Source organism: Atta colombica, unplaced genomic scaffold (assembly GCF_001594045.1).
Source record: "Atta colombica isolate Treedump-2 unplaced genomic scaffold, Acol1.0 scaffold207, whole genome shotgun sequence".
NCBI classification, from domain to species: Eukaryota; Metazoa; Arthropoda; class Insecta; order Hymenoptera; family Formicidae; genus Atta; species Atta colombica.
In genome coordinates this window covers 1,740,447-1,764,005 of record NW_017259302.1, presented here as the reverse complement: position 1 = coordinate 1,764,005, position 23,559 = coordinate 1,740,447, and the positions used below count along the sequence as shown (strand labels likewise).

The 23,559-nt window shown below is 28.7% G+C and overlaps 4 protein-coding genes across 6 annotated transcripts; 1 reads left to right on the top strand and 3 right to left on the bottom strand.

Annotated features, from left to right (window-relative positions):
• Positions 1-177: 177 nt before the first annotated feature.
• On the bottom strand, positions 178-3,174 carry LOC108687436 (superoxide dismutase [Mn], mitochondrial). Its single transcript, XM_018193190.1, has 3 exons — positions 2,853-3,174; positions 1,722-2,011; positions 178-1,209 (listed from the first exon to the last, which is right to left on the bottom strand). Exons 1-3 carry the CDS (start codon positions 2,888-2,890, stop codon positions 881-883), a joined length of 657 nt encoding a protein of 218 aa, XP_018048679.1. The 5' UTR covers positions 2,891-3,174; the 3' UTR covers positions 178-880.
• A 1,201-nt stretch (positions 3,175-4,375) lies between these two features.
• On the bottom strand, positions 4,376-10,765 carry LOC108687564 (pre-mRNA-splicing regulator female-lethal(2)D-like). Of its 3 annotated transcripts, none has more exons than XM_018193413.1 (6): positions 10,435-10,765; positions 8,760-9,126; positions 6,246-6,370; positions 5,961-6,139; positions 5,724-5,878; positions 4,376-5,583 (listed from the first exon to the last, which is right to left on the bottom strand). In XM_018193413.1, exons 2-6 carry the CDS (start codon positions 8,989-8,991, stop codon positions 4,877-4,879), a joined length of 1,398 nt encoding a protein of 465 aa, XP_018048902.1. In that variant the 5' UTR covers positions 8,992-9,126; positions 10,435-10,765; the 3' UTR covers positions 4,376-4,876. The 3 variants fall into 3 exon arrangements, with proteins under 3 accessions (XP_018048902.1, XP_018048903.1, XP_018048904.1); XM_018193414.1 differs by having other exon boundaries at positions 10,439-10,765; XM_018193415.1 differs by lacking the exons at positions 8,760-9,126; positions 10,435-10,765 and adding an exon at positions 7,394-8,753.
• Positions 10,766-11,784: 1,019 nt separating this feature from the next.
• Positions 11,785-14,745, top strand: LOC108687473 (WD repeat-containing protein 46). The gene is made up of 6 exons (XM_018193243.1): positions 11,785-11,927; positions 12,830-13,551; positions 13,639-13,955; positions 14,028-14,352; positions 14,433-14,546; positions 14,638-14,745. The coding sequence occupies exons 1-6, from the start codon at positions 11,918-11,920 to the stop codon at positions 14,743-14,745; spliced, it is 1,596 nt and encodes a 531-aa protein (XP_018048732.1). The 5' UTR covers positions 11,785-11,917.
• Positions 14,746-19,175: 4,430 nt separating this feature from the next.
• LOC108687445 (chymotrypsin-2-like) lies at positions 19,176-22,834 on the bottom strand. The gene is made up of 5 exons (XM_018193208.1): positions 22,740-22,834; positions 22,039-22,186; positions 20,144-20,393; positions 19,767-19,901; positions 19,176-19,421 (listed from the first exon to the last, which is right to left on the bottom strand). The coding sequence occupies exons 1-5, from the start codon at positions 22,792-22,794 to the stop codon at positions 19,209-19,211; spliced, it is 801 nt and encodes a 266-aa protein (XP_018048697.1). The 5' UTR covers positions 22,795-22,834; the 3' UTR covers positions 19,176-19,208.
• Positions 22,835-23,559: the final 725 nt, after the last annotated feature.

Below are 23,559 nucleotides of genomic sequence, written 5' to 3'. Positions count from 1 at the left end.
TATATATATATATATATATGTGTGTGTGTGTGTGTGTGTGTGTGTAATAAATTATTAATTAATAATTCACATATATAAAATATTTTTCATAGTATCACATATATAAATATTTTTCATAGGTTAAGGTTGATGAAAAATTGATTTTTATATAAAAGCATTTGGAAAGAAAAAATTTTAACACTTTCTATTTATTTTCATATATACCTTTCGTTTTATTTTATCAAGTAAAAGTGAGATAAATTCTCTATAATTTTTAAATATATTAAATTTCTCTGTCAGCAATGTTCATAGAATACAATTTCTGCATACAATTTTACAATTTAAAAGAATAAATACGTTAATAACTTTATTTTGAAAGTATATATTTTAAGAAAATTAGCAGGTAAAATGAACTAATTATGTATTTTTATCATAAGTTTGTTTCTTCAGTATTATATACTAAATCCTCCATTGATGATTATTATAGAAATAATTATATAATTTATCAAAAGGTAGGATTAGAAATCTTTATAGTTTAATTTTCTTTTCATAGCAACTGAAAAGCAAAGAAAAAGTATAGAAAATGTGAGAATATGACTATTTTCAAATCACGCATTTCCTTAATTTATCATTTTCGAGATACAGAATAGTTATATTTTATATTAAGGATAAGGAAATGTCTTACTCTAAGTAAATATATTTTTACATTCACATATTTTTCACACTTGTTTTACTTGTTACTCGATTACGTCATTTCGGATACAGTGTAGAAAAAAAAATATAAAAATCAGGAGAATTACTGATTATATTCTTGATATCGTTCAATCCTAATAGAAACATTACGTTACATTACGTTAATATCTAAAAAACGGATTTAAATGCTAAATGATTTTGTTGAGCTTTAACAACCAGTGATATTTTTGAAGCGCGCATTTACATCCTTCCAGTTAATAATGTCGAAGATTGCTTCCACATAAACAGGTCGTACGTTCTTATATTGTAAATAATAAGCGTGTTCCCACACGTCGATACCGAAGAGAGGAATGAGACCAGTAGTAGCTTGTAATGGATCTTGATTCGCACAAGTCGCTATCCTCAGCGACTTAGTCTTCTTATCGTATCCGAGCCAACCCCAACCAGAGCCTTGAATTGCTATGGTAATCTGAGATAAGGACTTCTTCATTTCCTCCATACAGCCAAAATCTTTATTGATTTGCTTCGAAAGGGCAGCTGAGCAAAAATATGCATTATATCATTTATCTGCATGAACTACAATTATATATGTATATATCTTCTGATTATAATATTGCATAAAATTGAAAAGTTTTATACCTAATCATCTCTCATATATACATAAGTTCTTTTTTCCAAGAAAAGATTTATAATTATTGGAAACTATTCATATCTATTGATCAGCTATTTATTTTTTTCTTTTCTTTTTATATCTAAAAAATAAAAATTCTTCAATTTCTTTCTCCAAAGTCTTTTCCCATTTATTAAAGAGACTTGCTCCTTATTTTAATTTTAGATCTTATGTGAGTTGAAAATTTATAAAATCATTATATATTACAAAGCGATCTAATCACTAACAAAATCTCAATTTTTAATTGTGTAATTTTACTCTGACTTGACAAAAACTTTGTACAAATAAAATTTTATAAGAATTATTTTTTAATTACTAAATGAATTGATTTGAATATTATTCAAGTACTTCTTTTACATTAATTGAAGAATTATATTACCATCTGGATTTCCACCATTGGGTGAAAGATTGCACCAAAAAATTGAATGATTGATATGACCACCACCATTGAATTTGATAACCGGGCCCAGGGCAATTTGTGTATTGATGTCGCCTTTTGCAATCGCCTCCTCCATTTTTTCTTCGGCGACATTTAGATTGTTAATATAGGTTGCATGATGTTTGGAATGATGGAGCTCCATGATCTCAGTGGATATGATGGGTTCCAGAGCCTTATAATCGTATGGCAAATTCGGAAGTGAATGCTTTGATCTTGCAAATACATTCTTGCTGCATTAGTTATAGAAGAGATTACATTATTATTATACAAAATAATACTATATATATGTACTGTATATACAATATATATATATAAATATATATTGTATATATAAATATATATATAAATAAAAAATAATATGTACACATATAAATATAAAATAATAAATAGTAATAAATAAAATAAACGTTTGCGTTACAAATTGAAAACCTTTGTTTTTTCTATTTAAAATATGTGTATATAATTTTTTCATGATCTTTATATTTTTATTTATATATCAAGAATAGTATGATTTTAATTAAAACGGTTATTACTGCTATAAAGTTTACAGAATTAAACGATTTTTGTTTCTAGATGATCAATTATGAAGAATATAATATAAAAAAATCTACATGAAAAGTGTGCTAGATAACTCTATACGAAGGTCTTTTTTTATTAAAAAAAAAATTAGCGGATATTCTGAAATAACTTTGAAAAACACTTTCAATAAAATTATCATTTGCATTATTAAAAAATAAGCTGTTATCTTATTTTAAATACTATGTTTCTCTCGTGTTATTTTTTTTTGGAAAGAGAAAATTCGTCGATCAGCTGTGAACGTTGCTGCCAGTCCTATGTTGATACAAAAAATACAGAAAGTATACTTACACACATATGATTTTACATAAATTATTAAAAATTTATTGGTTTGTCAAACGATTCGAGTAAGAGTTCAATAATACAATTGCTCATTATATAGATACTCATGAAAAATTGTTGCAAACATATCGAGAGGGTTGCGTGTCAGGTTAGAAATTACATAATGTGAAAACAGCGAATTCGGGAGATCGTCACGGTTTTCGTCATGCTTACGTTGGTTTGGAGACCAGAATACGTCTTGCTGCGAACATAATTGGAGCGATACGTAAATTGTTTTTCAGGATTTGGAGGATATGATTCGATCTTTCCCAGGATTTGCAAGGATTCTATTTACGGATCTTGCGGTTGTCTGTATGATTCTGTCGAGTTCTGTTTCTCCACAGTTCTACACTGTTCTGCACCACCACTACTCCTCACTGTACTACATTGGAAAATACTAATACACCACAAACGAATTTACTCAACTATTCGCCGAATGCTGCCGGCGAAAGTGAAAATTCATGTAGGATCATATATTGATGATTTTTGCGGTAAAGTGCCATTTTCAAACGGATTAAAAATATGTCTGTAAGAACTTTTATAGCTGAACTATACATATATGTTAAAATAAAATCGATATATATTTGAAGTTTGGCAAAAATTTGTTTGAGATAGGATAGCAACAAAGAACAGACTCAAAAGTGCATATCGATGTTTGAATTGCAAATCGATAGTTAAATTTTAAAATATTCTCTTTAAAATTGAATTTTTTATGTGCAATAAATAATATTCTAAATACGTGTTAAATTTGACATTAGGATTTATCTATTTATTTCTTAATTCTCTCGTTTGGGACTTGTCTTTAAATTTTTTTAATGTATATATTTACTACGCAATTACATAATTAAATGCAAAAGTATGGAATGGAAAAAAATTAACATATGTTCAGTCTGAATAAGGAATCCTTTAATAATCATGTTTTGCAGTTTGAAGATTCACAATTCATGTTAGCATACTTTTAGTAATAAGATTAATGTAAACTAGCACGCGGACGTTCTACATCGCGTAAGCAAAATTGGATTCTTATCGAAATATAAAGTTATTTCTAATCGTTCTTAATTATTCGAAGAAAAGAAGACACCATGCTTTAATTGCAAAATGTGCGTAAGAAAAAGCACTTTATTCTTTATCGCTCGTATCTCAGAAATTATTAATATCTTCTATACAAGAATAATAATGGCACTATATACAGAAAATTTGGGATGGAATATCATACGTTTTACCAACATTTTTCTTTTTAATGATTTGTATTTTTGATATCCATCGTTTTTTTCCTTATAATATAAACTACAAATAAAATTGAAGGCGCATTTTTTTTACGGAGATAATATAAAATAAATTTGCATATAGATAATATAAAATATATCAAACACTATACAAATTTCAGTTTAGGAAAATTAAAAATGTGAGTTTAATGTATCAGTCTGTGAGATCCATATGCATTATTAAGACTAATATTGTATATTTTGTCATATGCTTTATTTTTCAATTATTCGGTAAAAGCAAAATTAAATCGCGGTCGATGCCTCATATTGCACAAAAAATACATATGTACATCAGACCGTTGTTATGTACGTATGTATATAATCATACGAAAATCTCACAGTTCGCTTTCTATACCCGAAAATATTAAAATTCACTCGATTTATTTACGTAATATGGTTAGGCGTTTTTGATTAATTCTTGACAATCTTTCGAATTATTCGTCTTTTACTGATAAACCAAAGCTTTTGCTGATTTTTACATAGTTTTAATACAATAAATTTATAAAATACAAACAAAATTCGATTGTTTTCCTTACAGCGTTCGGCTGTAATAAATTATATTAATCTATTCAGATTTTTCGTCTGATATATCTTTGTAATGTAATGCGCAACTTGGTCGTTTGCAAGTAACTTCAAGTAAACAAACTTTATATTGATCTAATGGATCGATATAATAATAATAAGAGTATTTACAGGTTTGTCATTTTAGAGACCAATGTGAATATTTATCCTTTGAGGTTTATCACGAATACAGGTACTGAAATTACGTTTCTTTATGGCTAATTATTTTTTTTATTCGAACAATATCTTGTAAATAGGCAACCGGCGTTGCTTTAGATGAAAAATTTTGTACATAATGGATGTCAAATTATATATCGCGAATTTCAACCACACGTGTAGTTAATGTTGTCCAAAATCAACCTAAAACAATATTCATTCGGGATCACTCTGCAGAGTTTCGCCATTAGTTAAAACTAACGCATCATCATCGGCTTCGTTATAATCGAGAGAAAGAATGCTTTCCCTTCGTTTCTTCTTGTGCGTCCTTTCATCATCACTACTGGCTGCACTTTTCTCCCTCTTTATCCTGTCCCTACCCCGTGTTGTTCGTGTTGTCACCTCTTCCCCATTTGATTTACCACTATTCCTACTGTGATTTTTATTTCTTAATATTCGTTTATTCCGATTTTCCTCCTGCTCTTCTTCTCTATCACTAAGTTCCTCGTTCTCAACCTTAATAATTAACGCCGCGGAATCGCTGGAACTCTCGTCATTGTGATCGGCTTGATTAAGTTTTCTCTCCGCACGTTCTGTCCTTTCAACACTGGTAAGCTCACTCTGGGGCGACGCTAACGGTGGAGTCCTCACACCTTTGCACATATCACTGTCCTCCATCGATTTTGAAGATTTCGTATCTGGTACTGTAGTTTCTTCTTGTTCCTCTTTCTTAATTGGCGGCGTATGGGGCGATAAACCATTCGATAGATTATTCTCGTTTGTACTTGCCTTTAATGCTGCATTCTCCTGTTGCAATAGCGTGACAGACTCTCGTGCTTTGCGCAGTTCTTGTTGCAAAAAGTAAATAGTGCTCTGCATACCCTCCACATCTTCATCTAAATCCTGCAGAAACTCATCTAATTCTGTAACAAATTAAATAAAAATGAATTAATTATATTTAAAATATTTTGATCACAGAATCCGATTTTAATTGCAATAATTATGATAATTATCTTGGTAAAAGTTAATAACAATATAAATTAATGAATAACTAATATGATACCTGATTGTGACTTTTTCACTTCCTCACTAAAACTCTTTTGCAGAGCAAGTTCGCCTTCCAATTTGGCAATACGTCCACTGGCAATCATACGACCAAGTTCTTCATTTTCTTGATATAACAACCTACATTTTGCCATTAATCTTTTCCCCGTATTACTGTAAATAAAATATTTAATTTAATAAAAATATTGGTGTCGTATTGGTGCGTCTTTTATTTAATGTATAAAGTTTTTCTGACCTATCCGGCGTGAATTTCCACGCGCTTAGTTCATTCTGCGTATCCTCTAATTTGCCCTTGGTCGTTATTAACTCTTGCCTTAATTTCTGTATTAATATATTAACAGCCGGATCTAATAGAGCGGACCTTAATGCAGCTGCGGACGGAGCTTGGGTGGCTTTCATTTCAGTTATTTGATTCTAATAATGAAAAAAAATAAATCCTTTTTATATAAGATCATATAGAAATAAATTTTGCAAGATAAACTGTACTAGAATTTCGATGTATCTGAGAATAATTACATACAATATATTCTTGTAATTCCTGCTCTTTAGAGGCAAGCCTCCTCACTAAGATCTTCTCCCTGTGAGATGCCTCTATATATTGTTGTCTGTATTTGTTTTCGGATTCTCTCAATGAAGCTAGCTCACCTATAAAGGAATAATCTATAAATTTTTCTATTTCTAGAACTTTAACATTCAATGGAATCTATGTGTTTCTTAAAATTGCAGTATTATTACATATATGTTTGTAATGTATGTATATTATATTTATATCTTACAAGAATATTTCTTGTAACATATATAATACATAATTCTTGATCATTAAAACAATTACAGTGAAATAATGGAATATGTATATTTCATATAGGAGATGTAATACATACACACACACGCGCGCGCGCATATATTAGTTCTCTATTTTAAGCCTGCAAGTTGATTTTGTTTTTTTTTTCAATATCTAGCCAGCGATTGTATTTTATATTGTCTTAATGTTTTTAAAATTAAAAAAAAAAAATCCTTTAAATAAATGTAATTTTTGATATTTGGATTATTAAAAATGTAAATATCCAATATATTCTGAAATTTAAGTAATATTTTGTATTATTTACTTATATTATATGTAAGGAGTTCAAATTATTTTTCTGAAATAAATTAATTAGATTCAAAAAGAATTCTTTAATAATTTTTGTGAACAGTCGATTCTTTGTATAAATATATTTCAACGAAAAATAAATATTTTTTTCTGATTTAGTAACACTTTTTCCAAAATTATTATTAATGAATAAAATTTATTATTTTGAAAAAATGTAAGAATATATATTTTATTCTATTATAAATTTGTTATGATATATTTACAACACACAAAATATCAAATTTTTTTTCTGCAACTATAAATAATTTTCTCTGCAACATTTATACGATTAATTTAATTAAGAATACAAATTTATAAATCATAATATTGGATATTGAATATTTGAAACATCAGACTATATAATTTTATAAAATTTCTTGTATAATTTATATATATGTTATATGATAATTTTTGATGGAAGTAAGCATACTGGAAAAATTAATATTTATGGCTTTTACCTAAGTGCGCATAAATAAACAATATACTTTTATAAGTACGTGACTATGACTGCCTGACAACTGACATTAATTAGCGCATACTTTGATTTTTGGAGTCGTTGCGACGTGCCATTTGTGTGATTCTCTGTACTTCCAAGACCAAGAGTGGACGTTACTTTTCTTCTGTATGAATCAAGCATGTACTTGTTGCAGACACAGATGTTGGCGTAACGAGACGCTGGCCGGGCTTAACCCACAGGTATGTACTTTTGAAATTCGTATTTGATACCAGGATATTATGGTGTAGGTATAAATGCATGCAAGTTGCATTCATAGTAAGAATATGTAGGATAATTGATTTAGGAATACAGTTAATTGCATTATCTCTAACTGGAAAAAAATTAAGGATAAGATAATATTTAAGGATACGTAGATCAAGGGAAGGGACAGACAGATGGGATTGAGTTATGTTCCAATTGATAACGACGAATGTGATTGCGTACTTCACCGAGATATAAATTTCACGCACCCCAGGTGCAGTATTTTGTAGGCCAAATGGTGATACGGATCCACTCTTATTATTCCTCTGAGTCGTAAAATCAGCGCCATCATATAAACGCTGCTTTTCATTTCATCCTCGTTAACTAGAACTCGATATTTCAAATTACACGCACGGCACACACTCTCCTGCATATTTTTTTTTTGGCAGTATAATTATTACACTGCAAAGATAAACGCGATACACTGCACAGGGCACTTGTGAAATGACATTTTGAGCAATGCTATGTCTTCCATAACATCGGTGGCAGACATGGGTTTTTTTTTTGCAGAAAAACCTTATTGACGCTTCTTGACACACATAAGCACTTGTTAGCTCAGCCATTTTCACTTTTACTCGCTAATCATGGCTTTTTCATGGCTGACAATATAATTGCTCACAAGAAAATTTGGACTAAATGTATCCCTTTTTGTACATCATATATGTGGCTGTCACTCCACCCGTGCTCACAATTACATTGAGAATTATCGCCTTACATCACGATACATATGAATCTTTAATTACCCGCACTATACACATCACAAATGTAGTTTTGAAAATTAATATAAATATAATCACCATATCATATATGAAGCGCAACATTATTTCAATTTCATATTTAATTTTTCTAGTACTTTTGTGCAGATACATTGAAATAATCTGATCGCATGTGTATTAAGCTCTCTCTCATAGAGCAATAAATAATTTCCTATGTTTATACCTGGTGTACTTATTTATTAAAGCTTTCTCGTTACCTTAAACCTAATAAACAACTTAATGACAATATCCTAAACACTGATCTAATGAACCCTATGCTTAGCGTCTCTACGAGAGTCTTGTCTCTTACAAAATATCGTTGTATCCTGGCATTCGTTAATTCGCTTAAGATATGTGGTGAGTGAGGTGGTCTCACTCGTGTGATCTCAGTACCTTCCTGAGCTGCCGACTGGGCTTCTAGACACTCCACATACAAGTCCTGTTCATGCCATTTGGCCGCTAGCTCGTCCTTTGTCAAGCTGTCCAATTGTTGTTGAGTTAGCTTCACGCGTCTTGGTTGCCTAGGTGAGTGCAGGCTACTGGGCTTCCCACCGTTGCTGCTGCCCTGAGGACTCCTTGGCGAGGATGGTCCTGCCGACTTGACCTCGCTGCACTCATCTGCCATTTCCACCGCTAATTCGCAGTTGGATGTTAAAATGTAGAAGAGGCCTTTATGCAAAGTCTTCTATTCATTAATGCTATGATGCTGACGAATCGCGTCACTGATTGAATACTATAATTGATATTATAAGACAACCATCTGAAACAGACAAGTATAGCACAAGTATATAGTATTAAAAATTACGAAATCATAAGCTATGTCTTATAATTGCAATTTTGAACAGTTATTCATAGTCGGTTATTTAAAATTTTAATATTAATATAATCATATCATTTATGGAGCATAACATTATCTCAATTTCATATTTAATCTCTCTCATAGAACAATAAAAATTGTTTCATACCTTCTACTTACTTATTAAAGCTTATTTTATTAAAGTTCTTTCATTAAATAATGTCTTAAGATGCTAATATAACTCTTGTAATAAATTTAAAAGTCTGAAAAGTCTGCTTTTTTAGCTGCCTTTTTTGGTTCATTTTCTCTCCTTTTCTCTTCATTTTGAAGGAAAAAAAAAGAGAAAAAAACAGTAGAAGTTCATTTAAAAAAAAATATGTATTAAAACTGTACTTAAAACAAACTAAAATATAAGAACCAATTATGAATATTGACTGTAAAATTGCAATAATGTGACACAAACAACTTCCATTGGACAAATTAATTTATTGACTGCTCTGTTTTGCGATACTTGAATAACTCTGTAAAATTAAATGTGAAGCACTGTAAGGCCATCGATTTGAAAACATGACGATCTTATCAGTCACATCTGATTAACCTATAGATAAGTCTCTTAAGCACTCGTCTGCTACAAGAGTAAGATTATCCATTGCCTGCATATCTCTGCAGTTAAAGTGAACTTTCGTGAAAACTGATAGAAATGCAAAGTATCTATTCTCTTCTTCTCAATTTGATTACAGTATGTGAGAAATACTGAACCTTATTGGAAAATATCAGACTGATAGATTGATAGATACGCGTGGATATCCATTAAGTGTTACGCATCAATGATACTGTTGTAAATATTATAATGAAATACGATCACGTGAACAATTCCGTACGGAGAACAGCACCGAAAGGTCGCCGGAATCCGCCGTTGCAGCGGAACTGAAATCAAGAAAGCGGAATTTATCTGCGGTCAAAAGACATCCGTGACGCCATTATGTCGACATGTCCGCCGCAAAGGAACAGCTTGCGTTACGTCTAAGCGCTCGTTTCTTTTCTTTTTAACTTGTGCTATCCTCTCCGTTTGTTCTTTTTTTCCACCTTCCAGGGAAACTGCTGCAATTTGTTGTAATCGCGCGGGTCTCGGATAATTCGAAGCCAACTTTACCGCGATCGATTGCCACGCGGTTTCGCGGATAGCGGATATTAGTTGCCGCACACGTTAACATACATTTTTCTTTATCTCTTTCTTTTCCTTTCATTTCCACAAAACCTTGGTCGACGTACCTACCGCATATTAGGACGGCACAGATCCCATTATTGTGAAAAAAACGGCCGGGTATCAGGGCTATCAGGAGAAAGACGAGACGAATGACATCGCGCACTCGTAGAAAAAGCGCCAAATGGGTCCTTCGCGTGTGGCGAATTTCACTCCGCGATCGATCAATCCGAACGGAGCTGAGTACAACGCGAGTGACGAGGAAAACGTGCACGATTAAACACTTAACTGTTTTCGATGAGGTATAAGCATATACGTAACACTGTACGTGGAAACTTGGGAATGCGATAGGTAAACCTCGTCGCGGTCAAGAACGTTGCGACTAATCATGAATGACAATCATCCCCACAGATCGCGAGAGGAGGGAACCGGAATAGCTGAACGGGAATGTGTCAGCGCATGCTCCAATCGTGATCGACCTACAACGAATGTGAACCCAGTCGTCAGTAAACCAGCCTGCGAATGACGCGAATGTCTCGCAGCAGTGTTGCCAGACTAATCGAAAGATTTGTTCCTAATGAGGATTTTGCTGAATTTGCTCCTTTACCTTCTAAAATCCCTAACAATAACAACTATTCGATATCACGATTTTATCACAGTACAATCATACCCAGTAGCGACAGTAAACTTTTTTGTGACCTGCAATTTTTAGTGCGCATGTATCGGTTTGTACGCTTAGGAATATGGCGGACGTTAGAAGATTAATAGAAATTTAAATTTAAGAGCCTGCCTTATCATAACTCTACTATGTACACTTCACAACATGACGATGAATCATATGACTTAAGAACACTTATGTCCATATTCAGATTGTACTTAAGGCTTCCTTAAATTTATCTTTAGATGCTCAGCAGCCAATGAAATAATTCATAGGGTATCTAAAGATAAATTTAAGGAAGTCTTAAATATAAGGCCTGACTGAATACGAGTATTAAGGGCGCACAATAAAAAGAACAGGGAACAGAAAACAGAGAATAAGAATTTCAATCTATCAGAAACTGTGTATTCCATAATACATGATTTCTGATAGATTAAAATTCTTATTCTTTCTCTTCTCTGTTCTCTATTCCTTTTATTATGCAGAGCCTCTTACATCAAAGATGCCGACATTCAATGTCGCTACTGAGTACGATTATACTACGATTTTATCATCAATGCATTCATTAGGTCTGATCTTTTTGACTGAACTTTTGCATCAGTTCATCTTTCTTCCTTTTCTCTTCAGGAGGAAAAAAGAGGAAGGAAGATGAACCGGTGCAAAAAGTTCAGCCACAAAGAACTAAGCCTATTTACCAATCACGTAATTACGTAGTTGCCAAATTTCGAAAATGAATGTACTGGCGCTAGTGTACGGACGATTTTGACGAAAAACGTCAGATGGCTGCTCTCAGGTTTCCGTAATAATTGGATTTTATCGCTGATTGTATTTCTTGTATGATTCCTAATAAAATTAGTGTAGAAATTAATATTTGATCACGATAAAAAATCACAATGAGACCAGGTATGAACACTGAGATCATCTTTTTATTGTTTGACTTTTTGTTTTTTTTCTCGCTGATATTATATAAATAAGATTATAAGGTTAACTCACGTGTATATTCCTGTAAACAAGAAAGGATTGAAAGTTCGCTCGGTCGGGGATATATGTTTGCTTTGATCTAAGTGGATATTTTTGAAAAATGTGTCCGGCTTTAAACGCATTGCATTTCATCACACATTAAAAGTTTTTATAGATTTTATTTGAATCATATGTGTTTCAATTCGTTTATGGCCAGATTGCGACTACGAGATGCTGCAGGTGCCAATTAAAGAAAAGGAAGGAAGAAAAAGAGAATGGATTGAAGTGGATTGAAATGGATTTAAATTTAATTTTTAGAAATAATGCATTCACAAACTTTAAAATAAGGTCTTTTCAATCTGAATGTATTTTTATTCATGTGAATCGAATAAAGCATATTTCTATCTAAAAATAATAAACTTTTTACTTTGTGTATACTTCTTCAAAATTCTGAATAGGAAATATGATTTTTCAATTCAATTGAATCCAACTGAATCTAATTTAATTCAATGAATAAAAAAAGTTTTTGTTTTTTGTTTTTTAAAATACATATTTGGATAAATAAAATTTTAATTCATTTTAATCCATTCTTGTTTACTGGATAGAACATACATATAAGAAAATTATAAATGCAATGAATTTATAAAAAGTTATTTACATATAATTTAATATTATAAATATGCATAATTATTTCTATTTTAAATAATTTTTAAATCTAGAAAATGTAATTTAAAATCTTGCATTACAATTAAAATAAACATAAATTATTTATATTTTTATTATTTCTTAGTTATTATTTTAGTTGTCATTTTTATTGTATAAAATTATTTTTATATCGTTTCTAGTGGATAAAAAATTTTATGGAAAGACACCAATTGGTAAAAGACACTCAGAGAAGATACCAGTTAAAAAAAAAATATTAATGAAACATTCTAGAGGTCCTGGACTTGAGTTAAATAGAATGACGGATACAATAAAAAATAAAATACTGAGAAAAAAATTAAAGCAGAAAGAGCTAGCTATAGAAGAACAGATAGAAGCTTCAGCTCGGACAGAATTATTATTGACGGAGGAGCATGGTTACTTGGAAGCAGAACCTGGAGAAGTTACTACTGAATATCGACAGAAACAAATAACAGAGAATGTGGACATAACAAGCGCGGCTAAACGTTTCAAACTAGATTTGCTATTTGGCCCATACTGCTTTAGATATACCAGAAATGGCAGACACTTGCTCTTGGGTGGGAAACAAGGTCACGTAGCAGCTTTCGACTGGGTGACGAAAAAGCTGGCCTGTGAAATAAATGTAATGGAATCTGTACATGATGTTACATGGCTACATCTGGAAACTATGTTTGCAGTAGCACAAAAAGACTGGGTTTATGTATATGATAATCAGGGAATAGAATTGCATTGCTTGAAAAGAATGAATGGTGTAACGAGATTAGAATTTTTGCCATATCATTTTTTACTTGCCAGTGGATCAAAGGATGGTCACATGGCTTGGTTGGATATTTCTATAGGCAAGCTAATTGCTCGTTATAACTCCAATTTGGGCAGAATATCTGTGAGTTTTATAAAAGATTGCATTTATTTTTGATTGTTCATATTGTATCTTAGATATTGCTTATTGACAATCATTAATTTATGATAGGTGATGACGCAAAACCCAAGTAATGCGGTGCTATGCGTGGGTAATTCGAAAGGAGTAGTGTCTATGTGGTCTCCAAATTCTCATAAACCATTGGCAAAAATGCTTTGCCATCATCAGTCAATTATGACGTGCACTGTTCATCCATATGGGACTTATATGGCAACTAGTTCTCTAGATAAATCTGTGAAGATATGGGATATTAGACAGTTAGCAGGACCAGTGAGTCACTTGTACCTTCGTTCACCCGCTCATCGTATGTCTTACAGTCAGCGTGGTTTGCTCGCACTTGGAATGGGCAATGTAGTTGAAGTTTATAGGTAATTTATTGATATAAAATAAATACTACACAATCGAGAAATTTTGATCATCTGTATTTATTTTTATATTAGAGAAACTTCTGGTGACTTCAAGCCATATTTGCGACATAGAACTGCTCGCAATGTGAACTGTGTAAGATTTTGTCCTTATGAAGATTTCTTAGGAATTTCAACAGCTAATGAATTTTCGTCACTTCTGGTGCCAGGAAGTGCGGAAGCAAACTACGATGCGCATGAAGTTAATCCATTCCAGACTAAAATTCAAAGACGAGAAACGGAAGTGAAAGCACTTCTAGAAAAGATACAACCTGAATTAATTACGCTAGATTCGACTGAAATACTTGAAGTTGATGTACCTACGTATAAAGAAAAAGTGGAAGCAAAGAAAAAACTTTTGGTAAATAAGAGAAATGTTTTAAATTCAGATTATTTTGTATGATTATGACATTCGACATTTTTAATAATATTTGTTTTTAGTATATTAAGCCAAAACCAATAAACTTTGAACCTCGACGAACAAAAGCTAAGGGGAAAGGTGGCACTGCGAAAATAATCAAAACTAAAAAAATATTGAAAGACCTAAATCGTCGGGTAAGCATTGTGTATATTCTGAACTAATTATTTTTGCTAATTATTTTTACTTATAAATTGGACGTTAAATGATATAAATTATTATTTTTAGGAAATGATTGAAGCGCTTCGTGAAGAACAGAAGGAAACAGAAACGAAAAAGACAGAGAATCAAAATAAAGATTATGGTGTATTAAATAGATTTGTTTCGAAAAAATAATAGAATAATATAATAATAGGATTCATAATTATGTATATTTAATTATTATACATTTTATATTATTATATATTTTAATTTTTATAAAAGTTACGACAAATAATGATATTCATATTTCTTAAAAATAAAATTTGACATCAGATTCTCGTTAAAAAATTATTAAAAGAAATTAACGAGATAAAGTTTGAAACATTTTATATGGAAACTTTCTGTATTGATAATAACAAATTAATTTTTTTTCTTTTACTTTCATAAAAAGCAATTAGATTAATAAAAGGAAATTAAGAAAGATATTTCTTGAAATTAAATTGTATTTTTCGATATTAAAATTATTATAAAAATATTTAAATTTTTCTTTGTAATATTGTATAAACGTATGTGTATAATTATTATTTTTTATGTTTCTCCAATAAAAAGGTAGTTAATAAATTTCTATTCTGTGAAGCTTTGAAAGTAAAATACTTAGGTACTTACTGTGAAAAACAAAAAAAGATTTATTGAAATACATTTTAGTTGATTAAAGAATACGCATTAAAACATATCAAAATAAAGATTAAAAATTTTTAATAAATTGATCTCAAAACATGATGTGTTTCTGCAGCAATACATTAGTTTTAATTTATTTGAATTTTTAATAAATTTTCTTTAGATAAAGAATAAATTTTCTCACGAGGTATACATATCTACTTCTTACTTTTTATCATCATTTCTAAGAGATTAATTTTTGTAAAGAGTGAGTCAAAAGTTAGTAATTAAGTTTATCAAGTAATAAGTAACTTGACTTTGATAAATAATGATAAATAATGACTTTGATAAATCATTTATTGAAATTTTATATCTTGTTTTTGTATGTTTAATAAAAATAAAAAATTCATTTTTTTTTAATTAATTTTTTTTTAATTCATTTTTTATAAATTCAATTTTTACATTTTTCAATAAAAATGAATGTAATTATTCTGATGTACAAAATAGATATGCAATTTATTTCACAATCTGCTTTATGTTAAATACCAAATAAATGATATGAATGAATCATAGAGACTATAATAAAATCAAAAGTAAAGATTATGATTATTTTGTATGTATTTAATTTAAAAGCTAAGTTAAAAAATTAAAAGCTAATTAAAAATTGTTTAAACATTTATTTAAAAATGTACATGCGTAAATATATCTAAGAGGTATTTTAATTATATCTAAATTTTAAACAAATTCAATTAAATCCTATAAAAGTCGATATTAAATGGACGTGTGCAAAAAATATATTACTAAAAATTAGATACAATACAATAGGCATTTCGATACTTAATTTATTGTAACGCACAATAGTTTTTATTAATTTGTTTCGTACTGAAGAAGACCCAAAAGATCGAAATGATTTTTCTTTGGAATCTTAATTTTTTTTATATATTGTTTAAACAATATAAATCTATGTTAGTTATAGAAAATTGTTGCATGCTTTTTCAAATTATTCTCATAATTTTATTCTATTAAATTTCTATTCAAATAGTAATGCATGTGTGTGATAGCTTTGTCTTCTTATAAATTACAAATATATGCAATAATATTTCGATTATTTGTTATTATATAATTATTATGTAATTATTACCTAATAATTATTAGGAAAGGTAATAATTATATAATTATTTGATTAAAGGAATAAGATAGTTGAATATTTTCTAAGACTGAGAAGAAAAGAGAATATATGTACTAAGCAGTGCGCCGCAGTGATAACGTATTTCTTATGAATGATAGCTACATCGCAAATATACTTTCCATTCTTACAAGCTTCAATGAAACTTGATGAAGAAAATTCACCATCCAAAGCATCGCCTAAGATTTGCAGATCTGGCAAACTTATCGGTTGAAGATTTTGATTTTCTAATAAAGGATCTTATTAAAAATACTAATATTAAACTGTATTACGAACCTTTATTTTTTTATACATATGTTAATGGTTTTTTTTATTTAAATATTTATTTGTTATATAATAATATAGATTTAAAATACGACAAGCATGGAATGAATTGCGAATATAAATATATTTAAAAAATCTTTACAGTAACATACGATTGCGAAGCACATTTTTTAAAACAATTAAATGTCGAACAAATTGTTATGTCATTTTTGAGATATGGATAAGCGTTAAACTAATTTGTCAAATAACTGTGATATTTTTATACAAAACTAAGGTAAAATGCAATTATTAATTATTAATGTTTTAATAACATCCGAATATTATATATATTTATCAATATCAAGCTGAGCTATATTATTGTGATATACATTTGAATTTTTCGTTATGCGTTAAAACTCATAATAAGTGAAAATTTACATCTTATAATTTTTCAATGAAATTTTCACAAATATACTTATCATAGGTGTATTAGGTATAAGATTATATCACTGGTGATAGAAAACATGAGGCCTTCATGTTACTTGAAATCTTCAAAAATGTTTGTACTTAAAATAAAATAAACACATATTCAAACATTGAGAAAGAGAAAATGAACATGCTGAAAATAAAAAGTACCAGTAACGAGAATAAACTTGTAACAATATATCGACATTATCAATTTGTGTATTGATCTCTACGTTATCTGTGTGCAAATAATAAGAAAGTGTATACGTTCGCAGAATATGTTGCCGAGGATAATATTATATGAGTAACTTTTTTTATAGTTTTTTGAATTAGCATTATTTATTTTATGATTAGGTTTTAAAATATAACATAATTTTTTATTAAGGATAAACTAATTTTAATTTATCATAGATGTTATTTATATATTACATTCTGAAATATTTATCTATAAATGCACGATCTACCTAAAAAAGATATTAATAAGGATATTAATAAAAAATAGCGCTAAGTATATTTTTAATGTCTTTTTACATATAATTATTTTATATGATATTCACAAAAAAACGCAGTGAAAAACCAAATATAATGGCAATGGAAAAAAATGAAACCAAAGTATTATTTTAACTATATTTTTTAAATATATTTATTCATAGAAGTAGAGGAAATATACGCCGATATTGACATCAATGTTCTCATATAAAGACATCCATTTATTTTTTGAAAACTATAATTCTTGCATATTTTATTAATACCGAGAGAGAACATGATCTGTTTAGATAATTCTGATAATTGAAAGAGTGAAAACTCGATCATATACTCGTGGCTTGTTTCTATACAAAATCAGTTAAAAATGAATTTTATGAATGCGAAAATAAAATTCTAACGATTTTTTTGTAAATTACATTTAAATAATATGATTATATTATTGATAATATTATCTTTTTCAAGACATTATTTATAATTTAGTTCTTTCCATTGCATTTTTTGAATATATTTACAAAATGGTTTTGCATTAAAATATTAGAAAATATATTTGGCATATTTTTAATCATTTTTTGGGCGGTTTTTACAAATTTTTGCTAAGTTTTTGTTACATTATAAAATACGCACAACGTGTGTCATGTGTATGTTCTCTCATTTGCGTATTACTGTCTTTTCATTTTTTCTTGTGAATCTGAATCGTATAAATCTGACAAAAATTTGAAATTGAAAGTTTGTTTTTTACTACTAGAAATTTAAAATGCCTATTACGGTCAAAGCTGGATCTTATTGCTTTAAATAATTCAATCTTGGATTACTAATATATACTATATATGTACTTGCATATATTGTAGTTTTTTCGAACTGCGCGCCGAATTGTTTTTCTGGACTATAAACGCAATTAAAATCACTAGTAATCGCGAATTAAATTGACAAGCAATTTTAATAATTTAATGCTATCAAGCATCATATTATAGAAAGATGTTGAAATTGTTAATAAATTTATTGCAAAAAATAAATTAAGTTGCGGTTACGTTTATAGTCCGGAAAAACAATTCGGCGCGCAATTCGAAAAGACTACAATATGGTATATGCAAGTACATATATAATATATATAGTATATATTAATTTAGTAATCCAAGATTGAATTATTTAAAGCAATAAAATTCAGCATAATAATATAATAGGCATTTTAAATTTCTAGTATTGATTGTGTTTATCATATGTGCGATCTAAAATGAATGAAGATTCTTAATATTGTTTGTATTTTAAGGAAACGAGTATTACTTTGGTTGTCTTCTATGAGTAGTCAAAGTAAAAAAGACACTTGTAATTTAATGAAAAAATTGCACAATATGTTTGTTTTAAATAAAATTATTTATAATAAAATTTAAAATATTTTAAATGCTTAGCTCTGTATATCCCAGCTAACCATTTGATTGTAAAACCAGATCTTAGTACTCTACTGTAATTTCGTAAGATCTTAAATCTGAAAAATACATTCTGAAGTAAATTAAAGACAATCAATACCAGAGCAAATCTGACAATAGCAATGCGACAAATGAATGTTAAATAAAGATCAGCCATGTATCTATTTACATAAATAAAAATATATGTGCATATGTATTTACATAAATGAAATACATAAATATGTCATAAAAGATCCAAGAATGATATTCAGTTGTTGGTTGCTGCCTGCATTAATAGTTTTATTAATCCACTCTTTATAAGGGTACACTTTGGTGAACACATCTGGATTGCCATCGGCGCATGGCTGTCTATTATATGACATGATGCCAACCAGTTCGTCTTCGTAAGTAAGCGCACTACCGGCATCTCCCTACAAAGACAGTGTATTTAATATAATATTAGCCAGTTTTTATGTATATATTGTTGTTATGTATATATTGTTTTATGTATATATTGTTAAAGTTTAAATATTAGTGTACGACGTAAATAATTGCCAAATGAGTCAAATTTAGCTGTTTTTGTAAAGCAATTGATTGCTTCTGTATCAGAAATAACTAGTTCTGATAATCTAGAAGAAAGAGAACTTTTATTTCTTGATATCAATTTAATCTGAAGAAAAAAATAACAAGATGACATCTTTATAAATTATAGGAAGATAAAGATCACAAGAGTTAAGCGTATATATAATTTATTTTACGATTATAAATATACTTACATCGCACATTCCTTTATTAACCGCAGTAAGGGTGCACATATTATTGGTGGAGTTACTATACAATTCGACGCACTCCGTTTGAGAAAATCCATTCACTACAATTTGTTGAAGCTGATTCGGAATTAAACCGTCTGTCTAAAAATAAATATTTTTAATTAAATATATGTCTTGGTCTTTAAATAGAAGTAGATTCATAGACCTGTTTTCTTTGTCGTTGAATTAGACTGCATTAATTCTATTTTCTATCTTGCTTTCGTCAAATATGTATCTATTATAATTTAAATACAAGTTTACACTAGTTTAGCTACAAGATCCTTACATCTGATATAATTTTAAATAATTTTAAAGGAAATATAAGATATATTTCTTATATTTACCTTAAGCTTTCCCCAGCCAGTAACATTTAATTGAAGACCCTCGAAATTACGGTCGGAAGATGTTAAATTTATTAATTTAGTGTTATTACTAAAGTTAATTTTGTTTGTTAAGTTAATTAAACCAATATCGTTTATGTGCAGCGTTTCATTGTAATTAGGATGTATTATTAGATTGTGCGCCAAATATCTAGTTTCAGGATTATCAAGATAAATGCTTCCAACATCGATGGAAATATCTTTCGGTAACTTTCTGTAATAATCAGTAAAAATTTGCATGTATTTAATTTAATTTAAAAGTTAATTTAAAAGATTAACTTTTTTTTAAATATGAATTTATTTGAAAATGTATATCTGAATATATCTGAGATATCATTACATAATTACATATAAACAATATAAATTGTTTATTTCTAGATATCAAAAATTGTTATATGTTTCTTTAAAGAAGGATGGTAAAATAAAGCTAAAATTTTCCTGTAAACATTTTCCTGTAAACATTATTACGTTTGCTGAACTCAAATATGAAACTTAAAATTATCCAAAATCTAAGGAATTTTGTGAAAACGCAATTTTTCTATACACAAAAGCCTTGTTTTGCAATACATATTCTAATAATCAAATAATAACTACAATATAAGTAAAAGAAATGTCCTTTTATTGATGTGTGTGTGTGTGTGTGTGTGTGTGTGTGTGTGTGTGTGTGTGTGTGTGTGTGTCCGCGCGCGCGCGTGAAAAAGGGAGGAAAAGGGAGACAATTTTCATCGAAATTCCACAATTTTATAGTTCTGTGTTTTGCGGATTCATATTATATACTTCATACTTTTTTCCTTGTTCGTTATAACATATCAAATGCACTTTTTTTTCTCTTACATTTGTCGATTCTTACATGCTTTCCTCAAATATCTTTTTATTTACATATCTTTGAGAAAAAATGTGCATACTACAGCAAACAAGAAAAAAGTAAGAAATGCAAAACAAAAAAGTATCAGTTTCAGTCTGCAAAGTTTAAAAGTAAAACACAGAATTTACAGAATTTTGATAAAAAATAAGCGATAGTAAAGCACTTTTTTTAGAGATGTGCGAATCAAGCATTGATAAGACTTGAATCAAACCGAATCTGAAATCTTTACGCCGGATTGAATGGAATCAAATCTTTTATTTTGATTTAAAAATGAATTGAATTCGAAAATTTTTATACATCTGACATCAGTTAAAAAAGAGACCTTAAAAAGTTGAAAAAACTCATTTTGAATGTACAAGTATATCGAAAAATTAATAATATGACATAAATATATGTAAAAACAATATTTTGATAATACATTAAAAATGAACTCATTTTCTCGTTTATTTAAAAAGATCTGGACTGTCATTTAAAATATCCACTGATCCGATTCGATTTGATTCCAATTTAAACTAATTCTCTCTGTTTCTCTTTCTCTCTCTTTCTCTCTCCTTTTCCTCTTTTTTTTTCTCTTAAAAACTTCATCAATAAAAGAATTTTTTTTATTCACAATTATTATTTGATTATTAGAATGTAAGTATTTATTGAAAAACGAAATTTTGTGTAGAAAAATTGCGTTTTCAGAAAACCCTGAATTTTAAATAATTTTTAAATTTTATGTTCGAGTTCAGCAGGCATAGTAATATAAAAATAGACTGATTTTAAATGTTTCTTTTACAGGCAAACTTCGATCCAATTTTACTATTCTTCTTTCTCATTTTCTCATAATTTCGTTCCGTTATACAAATATTTGCTTTTAAATAATATATAATAATAGCATTGCTCTTTTATTAATAAAATTCCAAATGTAGAAAATATAATAATTATTCAATTAAGACTTAGATAGTAATAGACAATTGAATGCTTTTTAAAATTCAGAGGAAAATACTCATACTCCGATAAGCAGTGAGCCGCAGTGATAACAAATTTCTTGTGGATGATAACACCACCGCAAAAATGGTTTCCATTTTGTTTCAATGACACTTGATAAGGATATTGCTCCGCTGAAGCATTCGTGCCGCCTACGATTTGAGTATCCACACCTGTCGATTGAAAAAGTTTTTTTTGTCTTTATAATATCTTATTAAAAATATAAATTTTGAACTTTATTAAGAAATTTTATTTCCTTATGTATTAACTATTTTCTTTATTTTAACATTTATTTTTTATACAATATATATGTAAATTCCGTTTTAAAATATGACAGTACTGAATAAATTATAAGTATATGTAAGTAATATTTTAATAAAATTTTAAAAGTAACAAGATTGCGCTACATTAGTCGTTTTAAAAATATTATAAATGCCAAATTACTACGTTTAATAAAATATGTGTATAATCCGCTGAATTAATTTTTAAATAATTTGTTATGATATTTTCGCTTATATAAAATGTAATTATTAACGCTTTGGATTATATGAGACAATTACGTGACAGAAATAAGTTATATAACATCTGGTCGCGCGCGATATTAATGTTAATACTATTATGATATATGTTCAAATTATTTGTTGTGCATTAAGGCTCATAATTTGTTAAAATTTACATCTCTTTAAAATTTCTCAATAAAATTTTCACAAATATATATGTACTTACCATAAGCGGTGTGGTATATTAAACACGTGATTATGAGATCTGTGATAGAAAACATAGTGATAGTTACTGAGGTTCGCGAAAAGCGTTATCTTCGATTTATATAACTATCGATCAACATTATCAATTTGTGCGTATCGATCAGCCCGTTATCTTTGTGTACAGGTATAATGAAAGAGGTATATATTTTTGCAGAATGTATCATCAGGATGATGTAAGTACTTTTTACTGTAATTTCTCTTGAATCAGCACTATTTATTTTATGATTACTTAAGTAATTTCGAAATTGTGAAAGAATCAATTGCTTTAATTGTTGTAACTATATATATTTTATATTATTATACTTTATACGTTAATATATAATAAAAATATGTTGATTCCAGACGTATTAATGAGATACTATTGCATAAACTTATTAAGTTTTTGAATTTATCAATTTTTTCAAATTATTTTACATAAAAACGTTACAAAATAATGTTTAGTCCTTTTTTGATATCTTTAATATCCTTTTTTTAGACACATTGCATTTAGAAAATAATTTAATGTTAAATCATCTCCAATTTAAAATTAATTACTTGACTTTAATAGAAAATGTGTTCAGAATTTCTGTAAATTCATAAATTGTTTACGTAAAAATAAATTTTTGTATGCAAAAATGAAAATAAGAATAACAACTTCCAATTGCCTTGATCTTAACAAATGTTATCTAGAATATAATTCTGAATAACACTCAAGAGGTTTTAATTATTGGTCGGACGTCTTGGATAATATTTTCTAATGAATTAATGGAATACTGTAACTTTCGAGTTTTATAATTCAAAAA